The 21,159-nt window shown below is 37.6% G+C and overlaps 2 protein-coding genes and 2 long non-coding RNA genes across 7 annotated transcripts; all 4 read right to left on the reverse strand.

Moving 5' to 3' along the window:
• On the reverse strand, positions 1–1,022 carry LOC121052334. The gene is made up of 3 exons (XR_005808739.1): positions 908–1,022; positions 684–785; positions 1–16 (listed from the first exon to the last, which is right to left on the reverse strand). It is a non-coding gene; the product is annotated as an uncharacterized LOC121052334 (long non-coding RNA).
• A 9,011-nt stretch (positions 1,023–10,033) lies between these two features.
• On the reverse strand, positions 10,034–13,430 carry LOC112181010. Of its 4 annotated transcripts, none has more exons than XR_005808608.1 (4): positions 13,013–13,430; positions 11,891–12,377; positions 10,454–11,178; positions 10,034–10,347 (listed from the first exon to the last, which is right to left on the reverse strand). XR_005808608.1 is itself a non-coding variant. In XM_040516908.1 (4 exons), the coding sequence occupies exons 1-4, from the start codon at positions 13,399–13,401 to the stop codon at positions 10,854–10,856; spliced, it is 1,008 nt and encodes a 335-aa protein (XP_040372842.1). In that variant the 5' UTR covers positions 13,402–13,430; the 3' UTR covers positions 10,034–10,853. The 4 variants fall into 4 exon arrangements, 3 of the variants coding, with proteins under 3 accessions (XP_040372842.1, XP_040372978.1, XP_040372547.1); XM_040516908.1 differs by having other exon boundaries at positions 10,034–10,948; positions 11,142–11,178; XM_040517044.1 differs by having other exon boundaries at positions 10,034–10,948.
• A 567-nt stretch (positions 13,431–13,997) lies between these two features.
• On the reverse strand, positions 13,998–15,141 carry LOC112165311 (probable disease resistance protein At4g27220). The gene is made up of 3 exons (XM_024301810.1): positions 14,465–15,141; positions 14,289–14,347; positions 13,998–14,236 (listed from the first exon to the last, which is right to left on the reverse strand). The coding sequence occupies exons 1-3, from the start codon at positions 15,139–15,141 to the stop codon at positions 13,998–14,000; spliced, it is 975 nt and encodes a 324-aa protein (XP_024157578.1).
• A 2,863-nt stretch (positions 15,142–18,004) lies between these two features.
• Positions 18,005–20,445, reverse strand: LOC112181822. The gene is made up of 2 exons (XR_002929133.2): positions 20,288–20,445; positions 18,005–18,452 (listed from the first exon to the last, which is right to left on the reverse strand). It is a non-coding gene; the product is annotated as an uncharacterized LOC112181822 (long non-coding RNA).
• Between the last annotated feature and the right edge of the window lie 714 nt (positions 20,446–21,159).

The following is a 21,159-nucleotide window of genomic DNA, read 5'->3' on the forward strand; positions in this document are numbered from 1 at the left end:
TGAGTTATAGGAGGCCCTAATCCGGAAATAAGTAAGTGCCACTAACTATATGGAAGTGAAAGATGACAAAGCTGGATTATTTTGGAACTGGACATTCTGATGGTTTAGACATAGTAAACATTGACCAATCAAGCTAAAAATTTCCAGAAATAAAGATCAAGGTGTACTGAATACATCCCAAAAAGAATCAAGTAAAAAGGATGAAAATTGAAAGAGTTATATATGCTCAAAACATTTCAGCTGGTCAGAAATTGAACGAAACTGAATTGATTTCCAGATTCCTTACTGAGACTGAAAATAATAAGCTTTGGATAGTTAGCTTTTAATAACATCACTGAGCTGAAGTGAAGGATTCACAATACTTGCCAATCATTTAATCAGAGACAAAAACATAATGAAAACACAATCAATTTGGATGTGTTCAGAGAGAGCAAATGGAGTCTCTTTCAAATTGATATGTACATGAATAGGCTTTGATATGCAAGGAATTCAATCCAAAAAAAAGGATTCTGTAAGAGGTTAATATAAAACTCAGGGAGTTTGATCAAGTAAACCAGAATTTCAAATACAAGCTAAGCAATACGAGAGCATGTTGTATGAATATAGATACAAAACCAGAAACCAACCATATCGTATCATTAACCACATTAAGAACAAAGTTGAGAGAAAAATAAGACACTCACCACTGAATCAAATGTATGGGCGAGTTCCCTCATGAAATTCGACAGGAAAAGATGGAGACAAGATGAATTTGGCCAAGCCCAGTCATATATCAAGGAATGCCACTTCCGATTTGAACATGCAAGGTAAAATAAGAGGACCTCATTGAGTAGGATACTCAATAAAGTATATTGAGTTCTAAAATTGGTAGGAAGAGATGAAAATATAAACTGAACAGTGATATTACCTCTTAATGGAATTAATTCCAAAGGAATTTGAGGAATCCTGATAAGGAAAGAGGATAAAGAAAAGCTGAAACTCGAAATCTGCTGATTTCTAACCAACCTCTACTCAGATCGATGCACAGACTTCATTACAGATCTGATCGCACTGATTTTTGGATATGTTATAGAAGAGATTATGATGATGAACAACTTTGATGAAGAACGTTTTTCGATCAGAGGCTTCAATTTAGGTGCATTAAGGCATGCAAATTGACTGACGTAAACAGGGCTAAGAGAAGCTTCAGGAGGAGCAGAAAGGGGAGATTTTGTTTTCTGGCAGAAAAAGGTTAAGCTTCTTTCTTAAAGAACTACTTTTGAGAATTGGGATTAATAAGGTTAGTCTCGATGGAGTTCTCTCTCTAAAAGAGGTTAATGATATGGGATGATAATAAAAACTTAAGAAAATATGTTAGGAATATAAATTGTAGAAAATAGATAATTATTTAAAAGTAATATAGAAGTTGAACAAATTTTGCAAATAATAATTTTGCCAGAATTGTCATAAGAGATATGTTGAAGATTAGGAAACAACCAAAAACATATCCGTCGAAACTCAAAAGAGACACTTGAAATTTCTGGGTCTCACAACAACGCTCTATGATGGGTTCTTATCGATGAATGGGCAACTACGTTGGATTTGAGACTCCAACAATCGTCCGCCACTTAATGCCCTTGCAAGGTGATCTCCTTACCACTAGATTTGTGGGTTGTCACTTTGATGAGACAGTCTTCCCGTCGTTAGAGGGAGATAAGAACACGAATGTTCAGCAGGAACAACAAGAATTGTCGTGGCCTGTCCCCACTATGTCTCATCTTGATCCCTGTTAAAGTGATGAAATCACACATCTGCTTCAAATATGCCTGCAAAGAAGGACATAGCGCCACCCTACACGAAGGTAGGCATGGTACCAATGCCAATGAGAGTGGCACTCTGGCGTTACAGGCCATGGCCCCTGCTAGGATGCGTAGGAGGCCTGTGAGTTCGAAGGATGCTTTGGCACAACCTAATCCTTGGATCATCGACACTCAAAATCTGCCTTATGAGAATCTTCCGGGTTATGGTTATCGTTAGGGGATGCCTTAACGTCAGAACCTATTCCTGAGAATATAGAGCTCTTTGAAAATTACACTAGTGTACATGAGACGTGGGATAGAAACTCCATCATAATTGATGATGTAGTTGCGCATGAGTTTGTTGAGTCTGATGATATCGAACCATGCTCCGTTGAAGAATGAATGCCAACGTAGAGAAATTTGGCCTAAATGGAAAGATGCGATCCAGGTTAAGTTGAATTCTCTAACGAAGAGGAAGGGTTTTCGAGCCAGTGATGCCAACACCTCCTAACATAAAACCTATTGACTAATGGGTCTTCGCGATCGTTAGAAAGCGTGATGAGAAAAAGAGATGGCAATCTCACCTTATGGTGCAAAGCTTCTCATAAAAACGCCCTGGATTCAACTACAATGAGACATAGTATCTCGTAATGGAAGTCACTGCACTCCACTACCCTGTCAGTTTGGTAGCTTCCTAATAACTGATCATGCAGCTTACGAATGTAGTCACTACGTATCTCTATGGGGATCTAGATACGGAATATACATGAAGTCATGGTGAACTTCATTTACCCAAGTCAAGTGGCTCTAGACCACGGAGCGCGTTTGCAATAAGGTTGAAACGCTCACTAAAGTGACTACTTGATTGGGAAGGGATATGCCCGCGCGTTTCCATAACAAGTTTCGAATTCTGTCACAGTTCATATTGGACATGATCTTCATTAGAAGCCCTTAAAGAGTTAAGGGAACCGCTGAACACTTGAAATCTGAGTTTGAGATGAAGGATTTTAGGAGAACACGATTATGTCTCGGTTAGGAACTTGAACATCGTGTCAATAGATGCTTAGGCATTTTGACAGGGTCAAAGCCTTCAAGCACCCCCATGATCGTCCGTAGTCTTGATCTTGAAAAATGATCCTCTTCATCCAAAGGATGATGACGAAGATGTGCTAGAGGCAGAAGTGTCTTACTTAAGTACAATAGGCGCATTATTATACTTATCTCAATGCACAAGACCGGACATCTCATTTTCCATGAACTTGTTAGCTAGGTATAGCTCTGCTCCAACGCGACGATATTGGATTGGTGTAAAAGATATCTTTCGATACTAGAGATGTACATTGATATGGGCTTGTTCTATCCCTACAGAGAGACGATGGATTCGGACCCATCACACACCTGGAACGCCTCCAACATTGGCCTGCGTCCACTATCTCCATCCCAAAACGACATGTGTTTTGGAAGGTTTTGCTGATGTTGGGTATCTCTCTGACCCACACAAAGGTCATTCCCAAATTGGTTAAGTGTTCACCATGGGTAAAGACAGTGATATCTTATAGGTCTACAAAATAGACCCTAGTCGCCATATCTTCGAACAATGTAGAGATTATTGCTCTTCACGAAGTAGTTCGTGAATGTTTATGGATTGGATCCATAATTATGCATGTTCTAACAATTGTGGTTTGAAGTCTACCACAAATGAGCCTACAAGCATTTAGGATAATGCTGCTTGTTTTGAACAAATGAAGCAAGGCTACATAAAAAACGACAACACCAAGGATAATCAGAAACAACAAACTCTCCTCAATATCAAAGTGAACTAGGTTCCATATGAGGATAGTACGACATACTTGCTCACTAAGTCATTGCCTAAATTCCACTTTTGAGAAACATGTTGGTAGCATCGTTTGCGGAAGTTATCCAAACTCTCGTGACCATTGTCATCAGGGGGAGATGCAGACATCAGGGGGAGATGTCTACATGTATGGTCTCGAAACGTGAAGGGAGTGCTGTGTTCTTTTTCCCCTTCGACCGATGTTATTTTTGTCTCACAGGGTTTTTGTTACTCGGCAAGGTTTTTAATGAGGCAACGAGAAGAGCACTACGTTTGGGGGACACAAGGGGGAGTGTTCAAGTAAATCTAGAATATGTGTCTAGTCTAAACTCGAGGTTACTTGCTCTAGTTGAAATAGAGTTTATATTAGAGATATTTTCAAAGAACCATCGGAGTTATCCAATTAATGTACGATTATATTTCTATGTACAACTCTATCTCTATGTTTGTAATCCTTTATATAAAGATGCCCCTATCATCAATGAAAGTACGACTCAATTCTCTCCCAATTCAGTTTTCCTTAAACAAAAATATCAATATTTACAAATATTGCACTGCACTTATAAATTTCATTATTTACAAAATTATCACTGTGTCAAAAAAACTGTTGTCATTAGTTGGAAAACTATAGTAAAAAATTTACCATAATATAAGAAATTGTTTTAGGATTTGAGATGTGAGGTAGAATGATCTGTTCTTTCATTTTATATAGAGGATTACAAGTAAAGAATATGCGTCTTACAAGAAAACTGAATAGTACAATGATTAAAATATCTCTGTAGATATATGTAAGACGTAATAGCTTGAACAAGTAACTAGAGTTTGGGTCAGACAGACAAACTAGGTGTCCTTAAACACTCCCCCTTGTATCGCCTAAATGTGGTGCTCCACTCATTGCCTAGTCAAAAACCTTGTTAACAAACAAAAATCCAGTGGGACAAAAATAATGTTAGTCGAAGAAGAAAATAGTACAACACACCATTCACATTTTGAGACCATACATGTAGATATCTCCCCCTGATGTCTACATCTCTCTTTGATGGCTACAATCATGGGAGTTCAGATAACTTCCGCAAACCGATGCTTATAACATGTTTCTCAAAAGTGGATTTAGGCAGTGACCTAGTAAACAAGTCTATCACATTGTCCTTAGATCAATTTGGTTCACGTTGTTGCTTATTATAGAAGAACTTAGGCGATATATGCTTGGTGTTTAGCCTTACTTCAATACCTAAAAGCAATTTCACATGTTCAACTACTGACAGACAAATAGCATGATGTTGGAAGAGCGTCATGTAGAAATATACTTTCATCAAGCATTGAAATCAAATGAAATAAGCTAGAATCCACTAAGAAAGTAGGATAGAATCTACTAGCGAATATTGGCACAACCTTAACAAAACAGAGAGTAACTTCTCTAAATTTTTTTTTCTTATTCAATATCTGAAAGCTTCAAATAACAATCTAATAATTAAGGTGCTTTATAAAGAGCACAAATCCTAAATCTAATAGAACTAGAAAACATAAATAACAATTCCTTATAGACTAAGACAAGGAAACTTCATTTAACTAAAATGGGAAATAAGAACCTAAATTCTAGAAAAATACTAAACTTGCCAAGTTACGTCAATTTGTGTCAAGGGTCCCGACTGTGATTTTGCTCGAGAAACATGATACACCCAAAAGAGCAATTACAAGTAATTTCCATCATTAAGAAGCCTATTTGAATACAAATTTCCATTCTTTAAATTGCTTTTCTTAATATGACGACGTTTATTTCTTTTCTATATTCATTGTTGAAATTGGCTAAAAGCCTATATCATAGCATAAGGACAGACCGACAGACCAAGTACAAATCCTAAAAATTGAAATCAGGACTCATAACAAACTACAATGCTTCTACTAAATACACCTGAAAAAAAAAAAAGGATAGATGCCAGGGGCAACAATCATATTTTTAAATGAACACTTCAAAGGTACGACATTGTGGAAGTTATGCAAATGAAGATAACAAGGAAAATTATCTCTAACTATATGGGTTGGTATAAGGAGTTCTTTCACGCTCGCCAAAGTAATACTGGGTTCGTTGGCCAAAAAAACTAATACTGGGTTTAGCCAAAAAAATTGCAGAGGTCTAAGATAGAACTTCCTCTTTCTTTATCAAAATACCTTTTGATGGAGATTTCCTTCCTTCTAACTATGGGGGAGTGGGAGGAATCAATTATTCTTAATGCTACAACTTAATTACAAGAGAGTTTGTCATCAGCTTTGCTTATCGAGTTTAATATATATGCTACTTTTGCAGGACATATAGAGCTGGTTGCTTTACCAATTGGTGTAGAGTTTCTCTATTAAATGAAAATAAGACATGCGATAATCAATAGTGACAATCTTTTGGTAATCCAAGCGACTGTGTCTACATCTAAAGTTCTAAACATATCTCTTTCTTAGGCTGCATCGTCATGCCATCATCAACAAGGTTGATGTAGGACGAGATTTTAGTTAATTTCAACAAAAAATCTCGATAAGAAATAAGCGTCTTCACATTAAGAAAAATAATTTGAATATTGGTATTCAAATAGGTTTCTTAATGATGGAATTAATCATAAATTACTCTTTTGGATATATCGGGATTTTCGAGCAAAATCTTGATTGGGATTCCAAGAGTAATATTCTTTAGTATCTAAGATTCTATTTCTGATTTTTATTTAATGAGGTTTAATTAGGTTTTCTAGTTTTAGTCTATAATAAATTATTATTTTTGTTTTCTAGTTGTATTAGGTTTATGTCATGTGCCTTATATATAAGGCACCTCTTAAATTGTAATTTTCATTCAAATTATCAATAAAAAAACCAAATATTAGAGACTCTATGTTTCTTACAGTTGTGCCAGTAATTGCTAGTGGATTATGCTAATTTCGTAGGGTGAAAAAAAAAATTAAGGGAACCAATCAACAATAAGTACATATCATATGGACCAATGACATTAATACAGATCACCACCTGTACCATTCTGGGAGCATAGAATAATTTTCACAGTTGTAATTGTACTTGAGCTTCGATAAATTGAATTTCCTTTCAAGAATTAATTTAATAATGTTCTATATTCTAGCGAGTAGAAATTATTATGACATATTTCAAAGTTTTAAAAAACAAATATAGCCAATTAGCACTTTGTTTAGTTGTAATACATTTTTCTCCTACAAAATACGATTTTTTTTTTGTTCAATAAATAGAATAAGGAACCTTCCTTTGCAGTATTATGTAAATTGATCGGGTTCTTACCATTAGCCAAATTCAAAGTAAATCACACGCTTATTTGTCAACTAACGTACGTTGGAGAGGATAAAGAAATGAGCTTGGTTGAAGTGAATGAGATTGGCTGAACACTAAGCCTTGGAAAAGGAGTTTGCTGCCACTAAAGACTATTCGCACTGAAGATTTAGAAACCATAATGTTGTTATCCTCCTTACCTGTATCAAGGTTAAGACATTGTCCTTCTTGTCTAAGAGCTGAAAAAATTGTTTATTAGTATCAAACTACAGTAAGGAATAATATATATCTTTATGGCCACAACAATATATTAAAACTGAAAATAGATATAATATGACCTTTTTCGGGGCATGAAAAGACGAGGCAATACCTAAGTAATTTTATTTACTCTCTAATAAGTCTAGTACAGACAAAACAGGGGCGGACCTAGCATCAGGTCTGACGGGGTCCCGACCCCCCAACCTTTTTTACTTAATTGTTTAATTACGTTTAAGTTTATAATGGAAGCAGTAAACTCTGACAGACAAATATAGTAGCTGCATTTGATTGGTTAACCATAAAAAAATATAATAATACTATAACCATAAAGCAATATGAGTTTTGAAGCTGAGAACTATGTTGCCAATTTTACAATTCATTACTTTCACTAATATTTAATTTCATTGCAATATTATTTTAACTGTATATGTTATTTTATTGCCTTATGAATTATATTTTATATGATTTTTACATTTGATTTTATTTATTGATAAAATTATTTTTATAGAAATGTACTTGCTACAATTTATACTTCTATCTCAACCCCCCCCCCCCCCCCCCAACAAAAAAAAAATTATATCCTGGTTCCTGAATACTATGAAAACTTGAAATTACAAAAATATATGTAGGATGAACAAAATAGTAAGTTAGTATGGTGGCAATACAGGCACCTTCAAATATAAATATTATTAGTCCAATAGCTAGTTGTAGTTCACCCCCGGAAAAGGAGTAGATGCATGCGATGGAAAAGTGGATCGATCCAGTGAATCAAGTCTGAAGCGCACAATCGGATCAGAGAAGCTACGCTCATACCAGAGACAAAAGCAAACCTAGCCATTGAAGGGTTGGAGGTGTGGACGGTGCAACTGGAAGAATGACAGTAGCTACCGGCATTATTAGCTTTGGGAGCCACAACAATAAAAACCGGTGCTGCCATCATAGAAAGGAGCATGGCAACCCTCTAGCTTATTCCTGAAACAACCACAAATCATACAAATCCTTCCACCCTTTCATACAAAAAAGTTGATTTTTGGAACACTAATGAGATTTGTTGAGAATATATACATCCCATATGGGAGAAATGAGACATTGCCTATGAGTTTATAAGGGTTTGGGCTACTCCATCCATTGCCAATTGGTTTTGAATGTGAACCTCAGATTACTTTATCATGGTATCAGAGCGGGTTACCCACGTGTGCATGTCTAACGGCCACACGGGCTCCACGTCACCCAAAAGTTGTCCACGTGTATGGCTTGAAAATTCGCCACACGTGCGGGGGCGTGTTAAGAATATATACATCCCACATGGGAAAAATGGGACATTGCCTATGAGTTTATGAGGATTTGGGCTACTCCATCCATTGCCAATTAGTTTTGGATGTGAACTCCATATTACTTTGTCAAAATCAACGTTGCATATTGTAGAGTAAGAGATGGACCCGAAGCCCCGAACCATTTTCCCTCGTTTGAGTTTATGATTCGGGTCTAGAGAGGTGTCCCACTTCCTCTATCTGTGTCTTGAGATCGACTCAATAGAATCTAACCATGCATTGTCCAGAATCTAACTAACCATATTGACCACCACGGCAGAAGCAAAGAAAAGTTGAATATATTATAACCGTTGCATTCTTTATTTTGGATAATGCAATGTTCCTGCCCGGCCTTCAAATCGTCAATTTTGACCCTGGAATTAATATGAAGCTAAAAACGTAATATACTTCCTAGAGTTGTCACCTGTCAAGAAGCAATGAGCTAGAGATATTCTTCAAAAGCTTACAAATGCATGAAACAAAAACCTCCATGGGAATATTTGATCCTTGCGCCAACCCCATTTTGTATTCGAGCATGAACTAGTGGTTTGCAGAATTAGTATTAGTTTCCAATATTAAACATGAACTAAGAAGAAGGATTGTCAGCAGGAACTGGTATGAAAATAGACACCTTTCCACTTTTAAGCCGTCCTAAATGTATTTTCCAAATATCATGTTGCTTGCTTCCATGGCATCTTGGACTCTTGATTTAGTGAACATGTGGATCCCCACGTCCTAGGATAAACAAACATGAAAGGGAGATTAGATTATCATATCATTATAATTAAGAACTTTTTTATTACTAAAGTGAATGCCCTAAGAGTTTATTACATTCTGCAAGAAAGCGACTGTAATGCTTATTTTCCTTTCGTTACAATTGGCTTCTTTCGGTGTAACTCGAAGAATTCGGCACCCGGCACCGAATACATTGGCCAAAGAAAGGTATCATGTTGAGGGCAGAATTTTGAACTCAAGTTACTTGTCACAATCACAAACGTAGATGCAGTGTTAATCAAAAATCCAAAATGCCACCGGTACTACAGTTTGTCTGTGTGTTGGTAAATTGGTGTTTTGAAGAAATTCTTAAGAAAAAAATTTATTTCGGGCCCCTTTGCCTATCATCTCGGCTTATACTTGTCGAACAATAGAAACCAACTTAGTGGTACGAATATCGAGTTTTGAATGAGTTGAGTGAAGCATCGTGAGACCATAAGAATTTCCTTGCTATTGCGAAAGGTTTTGTACAATTCCAGAAGCGTTGAGGATTGAAGCCTACATATGAATTATGAAAGTGCCCATGAAAAATGCTCTCGACTCATGAAACGGACTCTTTGATCCAGACATGTTTCTCATAACTATGTCAAGAAATCACTTTCGTCCGCACAAATGTTGTAACGGATTCTTTGTTATTCCTGAAGCATAACCGTAGTACCCTACAAAGACAACAGAAATTGGCAAGATATGCTCGGTACAATCTCAGTCAACTTGATACATTACAAATTTGTAAATACACTTTTCGTTCTTTCCAGATTCTCATTGAAAAGTACTAAGTTACACTAAAATGGCCAACACCATAAATATACTAGAAAACTTTCCACAAAACAACTTGCTCTTTACAAAAGATTGAAAAGAAAGAAGATATTTGTTTTAAAAAATCAGACAACAATTTTTTTTTCTTTTGGGTCTGGGAAACATCAGACAGCTAGTAGTATTGGTTGCCCAAACTCAACATAAAATCAGAAATTACAGCCCCGTTGGTTGCCACCTCTCCTCACCTCAAACTGTGAGTCCGCTCGAGCAGGGAACTTTGCAAACATACATAACATACCAAGCTGTACCAAGAAGCTCCTGCATACTCACTCCCCCACGAGCTAATGATGAACACTGCCCAAATCTACAGAATTTGAGTCACACACAACATTGTATAGATTACACACTCGTCGCAATGCTCATTCCACTAACAAACATACTGCATAACGAGTAGAAATGAAATCGCATACCTGATCAGATTTCTTTTCTACTGTTATTGAGCTCCTGCAAAAGATTCTCACCAGCATCACTAACATATATAATCACTTCCCTTGGAATGCTGAGGGATCCAAAACAAAAATGCTTCATATAGCATTTTCCAATATCTATACATTTCAGCAGTGGCCATTCAAAATTATATTTGCCTTCTGAAAAGCTTTGAAGATTTGGTAGATCCTGAAGTACCAATTTACTCAGCTGAGGAAACATGTTGTTATCCTCTGTTTCTTCACCCTCTGCTGCTGCTACTACTATTTCTTCAATCTTCTGGCACCGCCGTATCCTTAGTACTTTTGAGTTTCACAAGACCCTCGGAAATTGAAGGAGAGAGCACAATTCTAACACTGTTACATTCCCAGAGTGATATATCTGTTAGATTCTGAAAGGCTTGACAAGATTGTTTGAAATCAATGATCTTGCTCCTTTGCATCCCTTGGCCAGGTTGGGAAATATGTGAAGGTGATCTCCTGAAATCAAAGATCTCTTCTAGTGAAGAACAGTGTGAAGCACATATGAACTCCATTTTCTGCAATCTATTTTGCATATGTGTTGGCACCAAATGCAATAGTTTGTTACATCTGTTCACTATTAGAAATTTTAGTTCACAGAAGGAATCAGGTGAAAGTTCGCTGTTCCATATCCCTTTTAAGTTGTCCATACCTTCAATTTTTAGTCTTTGTAAAACTGGAAATTGAACCTACAAGTACATCCAAGTCTGTTAGTCTTATAGTACTGTCTCCGACAAGGTTTGCAATTTACACAGTAACAAAAACACATATTAGCCAGGATGTTCTTTTTTTGGGTCATAGCTAGGATGAGACTCGATACAAGCAACACCTTCCCACGCCTTGCACAACTCCAATCAGCAGATTAGGAACATCTTACTATAAATAATTAAGAGAGAGGCTTGGGTGAGGAACTTTTGTCACAATTGAGACATCAATGTCTCCACATTCTCCATGTGCCATTAGTTTTCTTGTGTTATCTCTTAGTGCTCAACTAATAAAGTTGAGGTATTTATCTAAGTATTAATTCATTTTAAAATTGTACCAATCATATACTTTAACATAGAACTCTTTTCCTTTTCTTTTTCTTTGACAGTACTATACATCATTTTAGCATAAGACTAGTTAATGAGCTCAACAAATAATGTTCTGTATCACAAAACAAAACTCATCTATATCTATAATAGCAATACATGGGTTTTGGTTAAGCATTCAAAAACAGAAGAAGACGATTTGGTAATAATTATTGAAAGAATTCCACATTTATGAAACGAGGAGACAATAGCTAAGGTCTAAATGAAGGAAAAGCTTAAGTTTACCAACAGAGAATGCAGATAAACATCAAGTGACCAAGGTCTGACATTCTGAAGAAAATTTTTCACAAAGAAAGAAAGGGACAGTTACCTTGGTGTCAAACAGATGTTGTATGGACACATTAGAATGTTCCACTGTCAAAACATTTGGATAGAGACTGATAACATCCGGTAGCCTTTCCAACTCCTTTTTATAGATATTTTTGCTTATCCCAGTGAAACTTGGTAGATCTGCAAGAGTCAACTCTGTCAATCTTTGGAAGTTGATCTCTTTGGTTGCTTCTTCCTCCTGATGTCTTGCTCCTTCCAAGGCAACGATCTCTTCCAACGACGGGCAGTTTTTTATTTTTAGGACTTCAATGAGTCCTAGAATATTTCTCAAGCATTCAGAATGACTTTCGGTCTTCCAAATAATATAGGTCAATGAAGGTAGACATTGTAAATCCATCTCACGTAGTTTCTTAAGAGATCCCATTGGCAGCTCACCATGAAAAATCTCCTTCAGCCTACTTCCTCCAAATACAACCAAACGATCCAAGACAGGAAAGACACTACTATGTGGTGTAGGTTTTACAAGTTGTTGGAGAGGAAAGATCCCACGTTGGAAAAGTGACAAATAAAATATAACTTATAAGTGGGTGGATCGGAAAAGTGACAAATAAAATATAACTTATAAGTGGGTGGATCTCACCCAATTGTACCGAGGCCTTTTGTGATTAAAACCCAACACCTATCGGGTGGTTAAGTTGGGACAATATCGGTACAATGGTGGGCCACGGGCCACGCTTGTCGCTGTTTAACATGGTATCAGAGCGGGTCGCTCTTGGCGCCATCATGGACCCGGATATGGGTTCATTCATTAATTGATTCACCAATCTCCTCTCCAATCATAGACCTAGTTTGGGTTCATTAAATTGGCCATCGGAAGTTTCCGATTGGATTATTGCCAAGTGTCCGATGTGGGCCTTGGATTGTTATGTGATTGGTCAAGTCTCTAATGTGGGACTTGTGACCCGATTTCCACATTGGAAATCGGGTTTGTCAATTAATTCCACGTGCATACCTAGAGCTAGGTTGCACGTGAGGGGGCATCTCACCCAATTGTACCGAGGCCTTTTGTAATTAAAACCCAACACCTATCAGGTGGTTAAGTTGGGACAATATCGGTACAATGGTGGGCCACGGGCCACGCTTGTCGCTGTTTAACACAAGTGTCATGTCAATCAGATATTCCAAAGATTCACACTCCTCGAGTGCAAGAGACTTCAAGTTTGCAAAACAGCACTCTGTATCTAAGACATTCAGAGGTTCTGTCAAATTCTTCATTTTTAACTCAAAAGTCTTGGTTTTCTTTAGCAACAAAGTGATTCCAGTACTCACAAGAGATCTTGCATCAAGATCATGAACTCTCAAGTAGTTTCCATAAGCCTCTAATTCCCAATTATATATATGCTCCTTCCATCCTATAGAGATCTTAAATCTTTCAAGCTTGTCAAATAGCTTGCTGGTTACCAGACTATCAACCGGTGGTAGAACAACTTCTAAAGTAGTCAAACTGGACAAGGAAAGTAGCTCTGAAAGTATCCCAAGTTTCCAGTCCATGGAGTTGGCCCCACCTTCTGTATGTGTGCTCCTCGTCTTTTGTATATAAATTTTGAACCTTCTCTCTGTACATCTTTCCTAGATATGCTGGTTGCTCAACCGCCAATCTGTTGAATCTCTTCCACATCTCCAGTTCCACATGGAGTTCTTCTGGTTTAGCTCTTGTCTCAGCTTCCAATTGAGAAATCCAATTGGTTGTTTCTGTTGAGGCTAGTTTCTCAACCACCCAATCTTCAAAGCTATCCCACATATACAACTCTTCTAGTCGGGATAAACTTGATATGACACCTGGTGAGATTATCTCAAGTTTCATACATCTCGACAAATCAAGTAATCTTAGATTAGATAAATTTTTAAATGTATCAGGCAGTTGTTTGATGTCAGATCCACGTAAACTGAGTATCATGAGTGTCCTTATCTCCCCAATGACAGATACTACATCAAAGTTTAGATAGCAATCCTCCAAACACAATGTTTGAAGGTTTCTCAAAACTGGAAGTGATGGCAGTATTGACAATAGAGAAATACCTGCAATTACGAGAACCTTGAGATCTTCCATTCTATTGAAAATTGTGGGTGGCAGCTCCAATCCACTTTCAATTATGCATCTTAACAGTAATAGCTCCGAAAGCCCACCAATACACAGTGAACTGCAGTAAGTAGATTGCTCGGAAACACGACTCTTTGGCCAATCCAGACTTCACAGTTTCCACCGAGTGTCTTACCACAATTCTCTCTTTAACCTCATCACTTTTCTTTTGAGTCATCCCTTCAGAGGCTATATGCAAGGCTACATCGCGCACCACATCATGCATTCTCACACTCTTTCTTATCACTGTCCAACAATAGAAAGTGACTTTTTAATGTGTGAACCAATGTTTCTATACAGTTTCTTCCTTCAGCCATTGAATCAAACCCTTTAAAGATCCCAAGCCCAAGCCCAAATCTAACAAAATATTCAATCGGTATATCAACGCTTTCTGCAAATATGCAACATAACAGAAAGCATGATTTGGCTTGCTTGCTTTGTAAACATTCATAACTGAATTTTATTTTTCCATACACATGATCTATCACTCCTGGAACATTTTCTGGGCAAGCCTTTTCCATTTCCCTAAGTGCATTCTTCCAAATTGCAATTCCTTCACCATGTAGCGCCCTTCCAACAGTTGAAATTGCAATTGGCAACCCTGCACATTCCTTCACAACCTGTTTTGCTACCAAATGCAAATCGGGATCAGATTCAATCAAACCTCCTGCTGTCTTCTTGAACAAGCTCCAGGCCTCATTTTCTGGCAAATCACTGATGGGGAAATTCTTTTTTGTGTCAATGTCCTTGAATACATCTCGTTCTCTTGATGTTACTAAGAGCTTACAACTATTCTGATCACGAGGAATCCCTACTTCCCACAAAAAGTCTGGGTTTGTTGTCGAAACATTGTCTAATATTACAAGAACCTTCTTGGCACCTGCAGATAATCTTTGACGTATCTTGTTTGCTCTTGCATCTATTTCTTTTCCTTCAAGTGGAAGACCTAGATATCGAGCAAGTTCATCTTGAATCAGACAAATGTCAGGAGTTTTGTCAAGAGTTTCTTTAACAGTTGCCTTTGTATACTCATCAAACAGACCCTCTTTCTTTGCTCTGTTAACAACTTCCCCCATCAATGTTGTCTTCCCAATACCTCCCATGCCGCATATGACAACCGGATTGATCTCATTCCCCTTCACAGCTTCCATTACACTTCTAATGGTCGATCTCCTCGATTCAAAATCAATATTTTTTCCTGTAGATGTAGGCGGCTGAATTTGGTTAGATGTTTCTGAGGAGCTGGCACCTTCTTGGAAGTTGGTTGCAAGCTGAGAAGAATCCTCAGAATATTGTGTGGGTTGAAATTCCACCTCTGGGGAAGAGCAGGATGCACTATAGTCCCGAGATCTTTAGCAAGGAGGTAATCAAAAACCATAGTCATCTTCTTAGCTTTCCTTCCTAGAGAATAACGGCACTTCAAATCTGGAAAAGACCCATTACAGCATGCTGCCTTTGTTGCTACAGTTTCTTCATTGAAACACTTCTCCTTTTCTCCTATCAGCTTGTCTACCTCAACCAGCCAATGTTTAACTCCAGGATCAATAATCTTTGAAGCTTCTGTAGCAGGTTTCACCTCCATGTCCACTCCATATCTTTTATCACGCAGTTCCTGAACCTGTCTGGTGAGATGCTCAATGTTGCTCTTGTACTGGACCACATAACTGAACTGCCACCAAATTGGTCTCACCGTCCATTCTGCCAATCATGTAGCAACTGCTAGAATAATATCTTGCATTTCTTTCAGTGCCCTTATCTTTTTTTTTTTTTTTTTTTCCTTCTTTTTTTTCCGAGAATGACAAAAACAGTTCAAAGGTGAAGAACAGAAAGGAACGACCACTGTTTTTTTGTTACTTTCCTTCTTTGTTTTCCCAATGAAGAGAACAGATTGACAATGTACTGAGAATGAATCAATACCAAACAGAAATATATAAAGAGAGGAAAGGCACAACTAAAGAAAGAAATTATCACCTTTTTTTTTTTTTTTGGCTTTTATGTGGGGTGAAGACTCACAGGTACAACTGATAAGCAATAGCACAAAGAAAGAAAGAAGGAATGGAACAAAAAAGGCAGATCAACTCAAACAGTAGGTCTATTTTCTTTCTTTGATTTTCGTGACTACATAGTACAGAATCAATTAAGTGAAGCAGTACTAACAAAGGTAAGGAACAAAAAGAAAAAAAGCGATGGAAGTGAGATGCAATGGAAGTGCAATTGCAAGGAGTACCTCTCTATCTATTGATCTGTTGAATTGTCTGGAGACCAGATTGAGAAAGAAAGTACAGAGTTTTTCAGAGCAGAGAGAAAACAAAGATACAGAGCCACCCCAGCACTAGTAGACACAATGTTCCAATTTTTCAAAGGGATTGATTTTTATATTCCCTTTCCAATTGCCCATATTTCCCACTCACTGTCAACTTTTCTTCTTTCCAAAACTAATCTTAATCTCTTCATAATATTTTACTTATTTTCTTTCACAAAGGTCCCATTTTCTCTCCTACTCTGCAGTGTTCCTAAGAAGATTGATACCATGGTAGGAGAGAATATACCAACAAAATTGAAGTAAAGGGGCTAACTTTTGAAATAGGAAAAAGGAGTATGACAAGTACAAGGAGATGTGCACTTTAATAAACTGGCGCCAATAATTGATCAATTTTAAATTCGTGCTATTTCCATGTTCAGTGGCAGCTTTCAACTGCAACAATAATTTGCAATGCAATGCCAAAGCAAACAGATGAAACAATGCAAATAAACTAATAACACTACCCACAAAAAGTAAAAATTTCTCAAGAGCACTGGGTGAAATATTTTAATCCGATGGTGTTTTACAGTCGATTAAGATGCAAGTTACTAACAGTAAAACGATACTGATCAAAGTGAATCGAGTAATGGAAGAAATTGGATACTAACATGGTATTGGTGTTGGGGTGGCAAGCTCAGAGACAATCTTAAGGCCTCTGGGTAGTCGGCATTGCTATCATGAGCTGGAAGTTCTTAAGCGGCATTTCATCGAGCACCTGGTGGGCAATATATAGACGCCGGAGTCGGTTGATAAAGTGTAACGGGGACGGTGGACTGAGGCGGCTCCGCTGAGTAAGGTGGAGCCTGTAAGTCCAGAGCTGCGCCCGATTCGGTTCAATGCTGCTGCTGCTGAGACTGTGAGCCCATACGTCCAACCCACTCCTGTTCTTCTTCTTCTTCTTCCGTTCTTTCCTAACGATACTTGTTGTGTAAGTTATTTTGGTGGGGTTTGATGGGTGGTGATTAGGAAATGCAGTTTAATTCAAAACCCAAAACGGGCAATAGAAAAGGGCAAGGAATCGAAAATAATGAAGACAAGTGTATACTAGAGGTTTTGGTTGGAGTGCCTAGTGTTCACTTGAGACATATAGGATTGGAAAGTATTGGGGAAAAATGGAAAGGGTGTTTTTGGATAATCAAAACAATATAAATATATATATATATATATATATATATATATATCGGAGAGGATCGAGAGCGGACGTTCGCACTTTCGCTAAAGTGAGGACGGCGACGCAACAGCTCGGCTCTGGGCGAGACGGAGCGGCGGGGCATGCCGGACGGAGTCCAGGGGTCGAACGAACTGGTCTGCAGTCAGGTGGAGTCGCCGGCAGCGAGGTGGCAGCGCTACATGTTCGGTTGCAGTTGCAGGTCGGGTTGCTGCCCAGAAACCTGCAACCCCGACCTGCTCCGACCTCAATAGCTGCCCAGACACTTTTGGGAAGCCTCCGGCAAGTTCCGCGCCGCCGTCGCTGCCTGAAACAGCTTGCTGCGTCGTCATCCGCACTCTAGCGAAAGTGCGGACGTCCGCTGTAGATCGGGCCTCATATATATATATATATATATATATATATATATATATATATAGCTGGATATGAACCATTTATGACGAATTAATTTGGTAGTGGAATCTATTTTGTTTATTCTTAGTTGTGTGTCATGTAGGTTCCTCTGGAAATGACATTAATTTCATGCAAACAGAAGAGCAGAGAGGCAAAAACAATTACACAATTTATAGCATGACAAATGCGGAATGAAGATAAAGCAAATATGTCCAGAAACACATGTCCATTCATTCTCCCAAGGTTATTATACAGAAAATGTGAAACTTCTATATAACACAAGTCCATGCACACAATATTACTTTGTGCTATATTAATACATGGATTGCTTGCAGCCTAGTCCTTAAGTTCACCATTGGTAACAGGAAAGCCTTCAAATTCTGAAGACGGCGTATAGGAAATGGAGATCAGTTCAGACCTGAACTTGTCTTCTCCATCAGAATCTATTGCTTTAACCAGAGTTTCACCATTCAACTTATCAGAAGTGAGTTTCTTCTCTGGTTCAGAGTAAGAAATGGCAATAAGCGACTCACGGGTCACTTCCTTCAGGGCCTCCTTTCCAGTTACTCCTTTATCCATAAAATGTCGATCTGCTTGGTCTGCATGTATCCAAACATATGGTACATTTACTCAAAAGAAGAGGATAATAGTGACAGAAAAATCAGATTAATTCTTTGTGCAGCTAAAATGACAATCATAACCATGTCAAGTAGTACAAAAGAAAACATTGTTGTTCAGTTCAGTATGCAATTGTATTGCAGTTTTGTACACCAAGTTATTATCAAAGAAAACAAATTATAGGAATCTGGGCTACAGGACATCATAGTCAATTATAAGTGTAATCATTAGAGTTACATTTTATGGAGGAAAAAAGAAAAAAAGAAAAAAAACAAATTGAAGCACCATGACATCAGCATAGGACACAAGTATTGAACATCTTTATACAGTAGAATTCACTGAGCTTTACACTATTCATACATCAAACAATCCTAGAAGCAACCAAAAAGTTAAAAGATGATGATGGCATTGCAAGAGTTAAAACAGAAGCACCTTGTTAACAAGTACAGACCAAGGTAAAAAGTGAAAAAACAAACAAAACAAACAGGAAAACAAAAAGACATAAAAAGTCAATGACTAGCCTGACCAACCTAAAACTATAAAGGCATAATAAAGACATCCTCACAAAAACAAAGAAAACATTTCATGTGAGATCAAAACAAGAAATCAATCACTCCCACCACCAGAAATCTTTGATTTGATATTTCAGATTCCATTCACTTGCATTAAGGAGACTTCAGTCAAAACATATCCCCTTTATAACTAGTACAGTCGATAGTAATAAGAAGTTGAGATTCCACTTGAACAGGGGAGAAATCCAAATACTATCCACTACAACGGGATCATTTCTGCTTGCATAAAGCTACAGGAATAGTGAGAAATATCTTATGGCACGAACAAAAATATCTTGCACAAGTAGATGCAGAAGTATAGTAATTATGGTTTAGCATAACTCAACAAAACTCATGAAACACAAACTAGTTCAGGTTTCCATTGGCAGTCCATACCCAAATAACATAAAAAAAGAACAATGAACCAAAGACACAGATAGCAAATTTGACCCTAAACACAGAGCTAGACCATAAAACAACTTGTAGATGGCAATCTAATTACCAAACCGGTTAAGTAACAAGAGGGAGAAAGCCAATAAGAGTCGAGCTACCGGTACTACAGTTACGCCTAGGGTAATCTGTCGGTGTTTATTTCTAGCTAAAACATAAAGCACTCACAGAATATTACTATACTTGATTTTTTATGAGTAATAGCTGCATAAAACATGCGAACTAATTCAAATCCAACAAACTCAACAATAGCGACCAGCTCAAGGTCTTCTCCTACATCAATGTGATTACCAGCATTCCTTTTTATGACCAATATAACCAGCATCATTATCATCAACCATAGACCCCAATACCGAATACAAAAACCCATTTCTGTCCAGAAATATAGACATGATCTTGACGCCATACACCACTCTTTCTCAAAAAATCCAATTGCTTTCTTCTTTCTCTTCAAAACCCAATCTGTTCCAATTTACTACTTCAAGAAAAAAAAAACAAAATCTAAACTTGATCTTCAAGCTAGAAGCATGCAACTACTCCAAATCAAGATTCCAACAAAACCCAGATGAGAAAACCAAGCCCAACCCAGTACCCAAGTCTCCGTTTTGAACGCAATTGCGCAAAACAAACCCAATTAAGCGATTAACACAACAAAAACAAAGGGGGCAGCAGCGGATTCAAAAGAGTCAAACTTTGCATGAATTTGAACAGATGATCATCGATTAAGAGCAAAAGAGAACGAAAAGCAGAAAACCCAGACTCGTAATACTCAAATCCAGAGAGAGAGAGAGAGAGAGAGAAGAAGAGGGACTCACCTTGAGCGCAAGAGCCGCGTTGTGGGAGAAGAAGGGTGAAGAAGATTCTCTCTATATTTGACCTATCCAACTTTCGTATTCTAGTCCTTCTTTTTAAAGACTAGAGAAAGAGGTTGCAACTCGCAAGTTGGGTTTCGAGACGGCAATGCCGCCTCTTTTACTGCATTCTCATTGGTGACAAATTAACTATAATTATGCTCTTCTTGTTTCTTTTTTTCCTTTTCTTTTTATGAAATTCAGAAAATTAAGGGTCTATGAGTCCGTCAAAGTCAAACTACGTTTGCCAACATGCTGAGGTGGCGGTATCATCCGTTGGTAAAACGGTATATATATGGGGTTAAAAAGTTCGGAAGTTATTAGTTTATTTCTGTTTTTTTGGTTTCGAAGTACAGTTTATTCGGTTTCAACAGAACTCATCTGTCGTAAATTGAAACAATAAAATGAACGGAATTTTAGGTTACTATTTTGTTTTTATGAGAAATCATAACTTTATTTATAAAACTCGCATTGCAAACGAAGAAAATAAGTTTCTCGTAGCTAACAGTACATTGATATACGCCTCTATCACTTGAGAACACAAAGAGTATGGAGCAAACTAAAAATCGGTAAAGATCTTATGCTCAAATTAACTGTGTATCTATCGACCTACTAAGCTTAATGGCCCACCGTTTTAGAAGAAAGAAGGGACTCCATGCTAAATAAGTTCAACTAAAATTAAAGGAAAAAAAAATTAATGGGGCTTGGCCCAATAATATTACTAGGAACTAACCGTACTAACAAAGAAAGCATAGCCTCTGCCATCATACACCAACAGCCACCCTGATGTTAGAATCCGTCACTTGCAACACAAAATACAATCGATTCATCATAAT

Source organism: Rosa chinensis, chromosome 1 (assembly GCF_002994745.2).
Source record: "Rosa chinensis cultivar Old Blush chromosome 1, RchiOBHm-V2, whole genome shotgun sequence".
In the NCBI taxonomy this organism is placed as follows: domain Eukaryota; kingdom Viridiplantae; phylum Streptophyta; class Magnoliopsida; order Rosales; family Rosaceae; genus Rosa; species Rosa chinensis.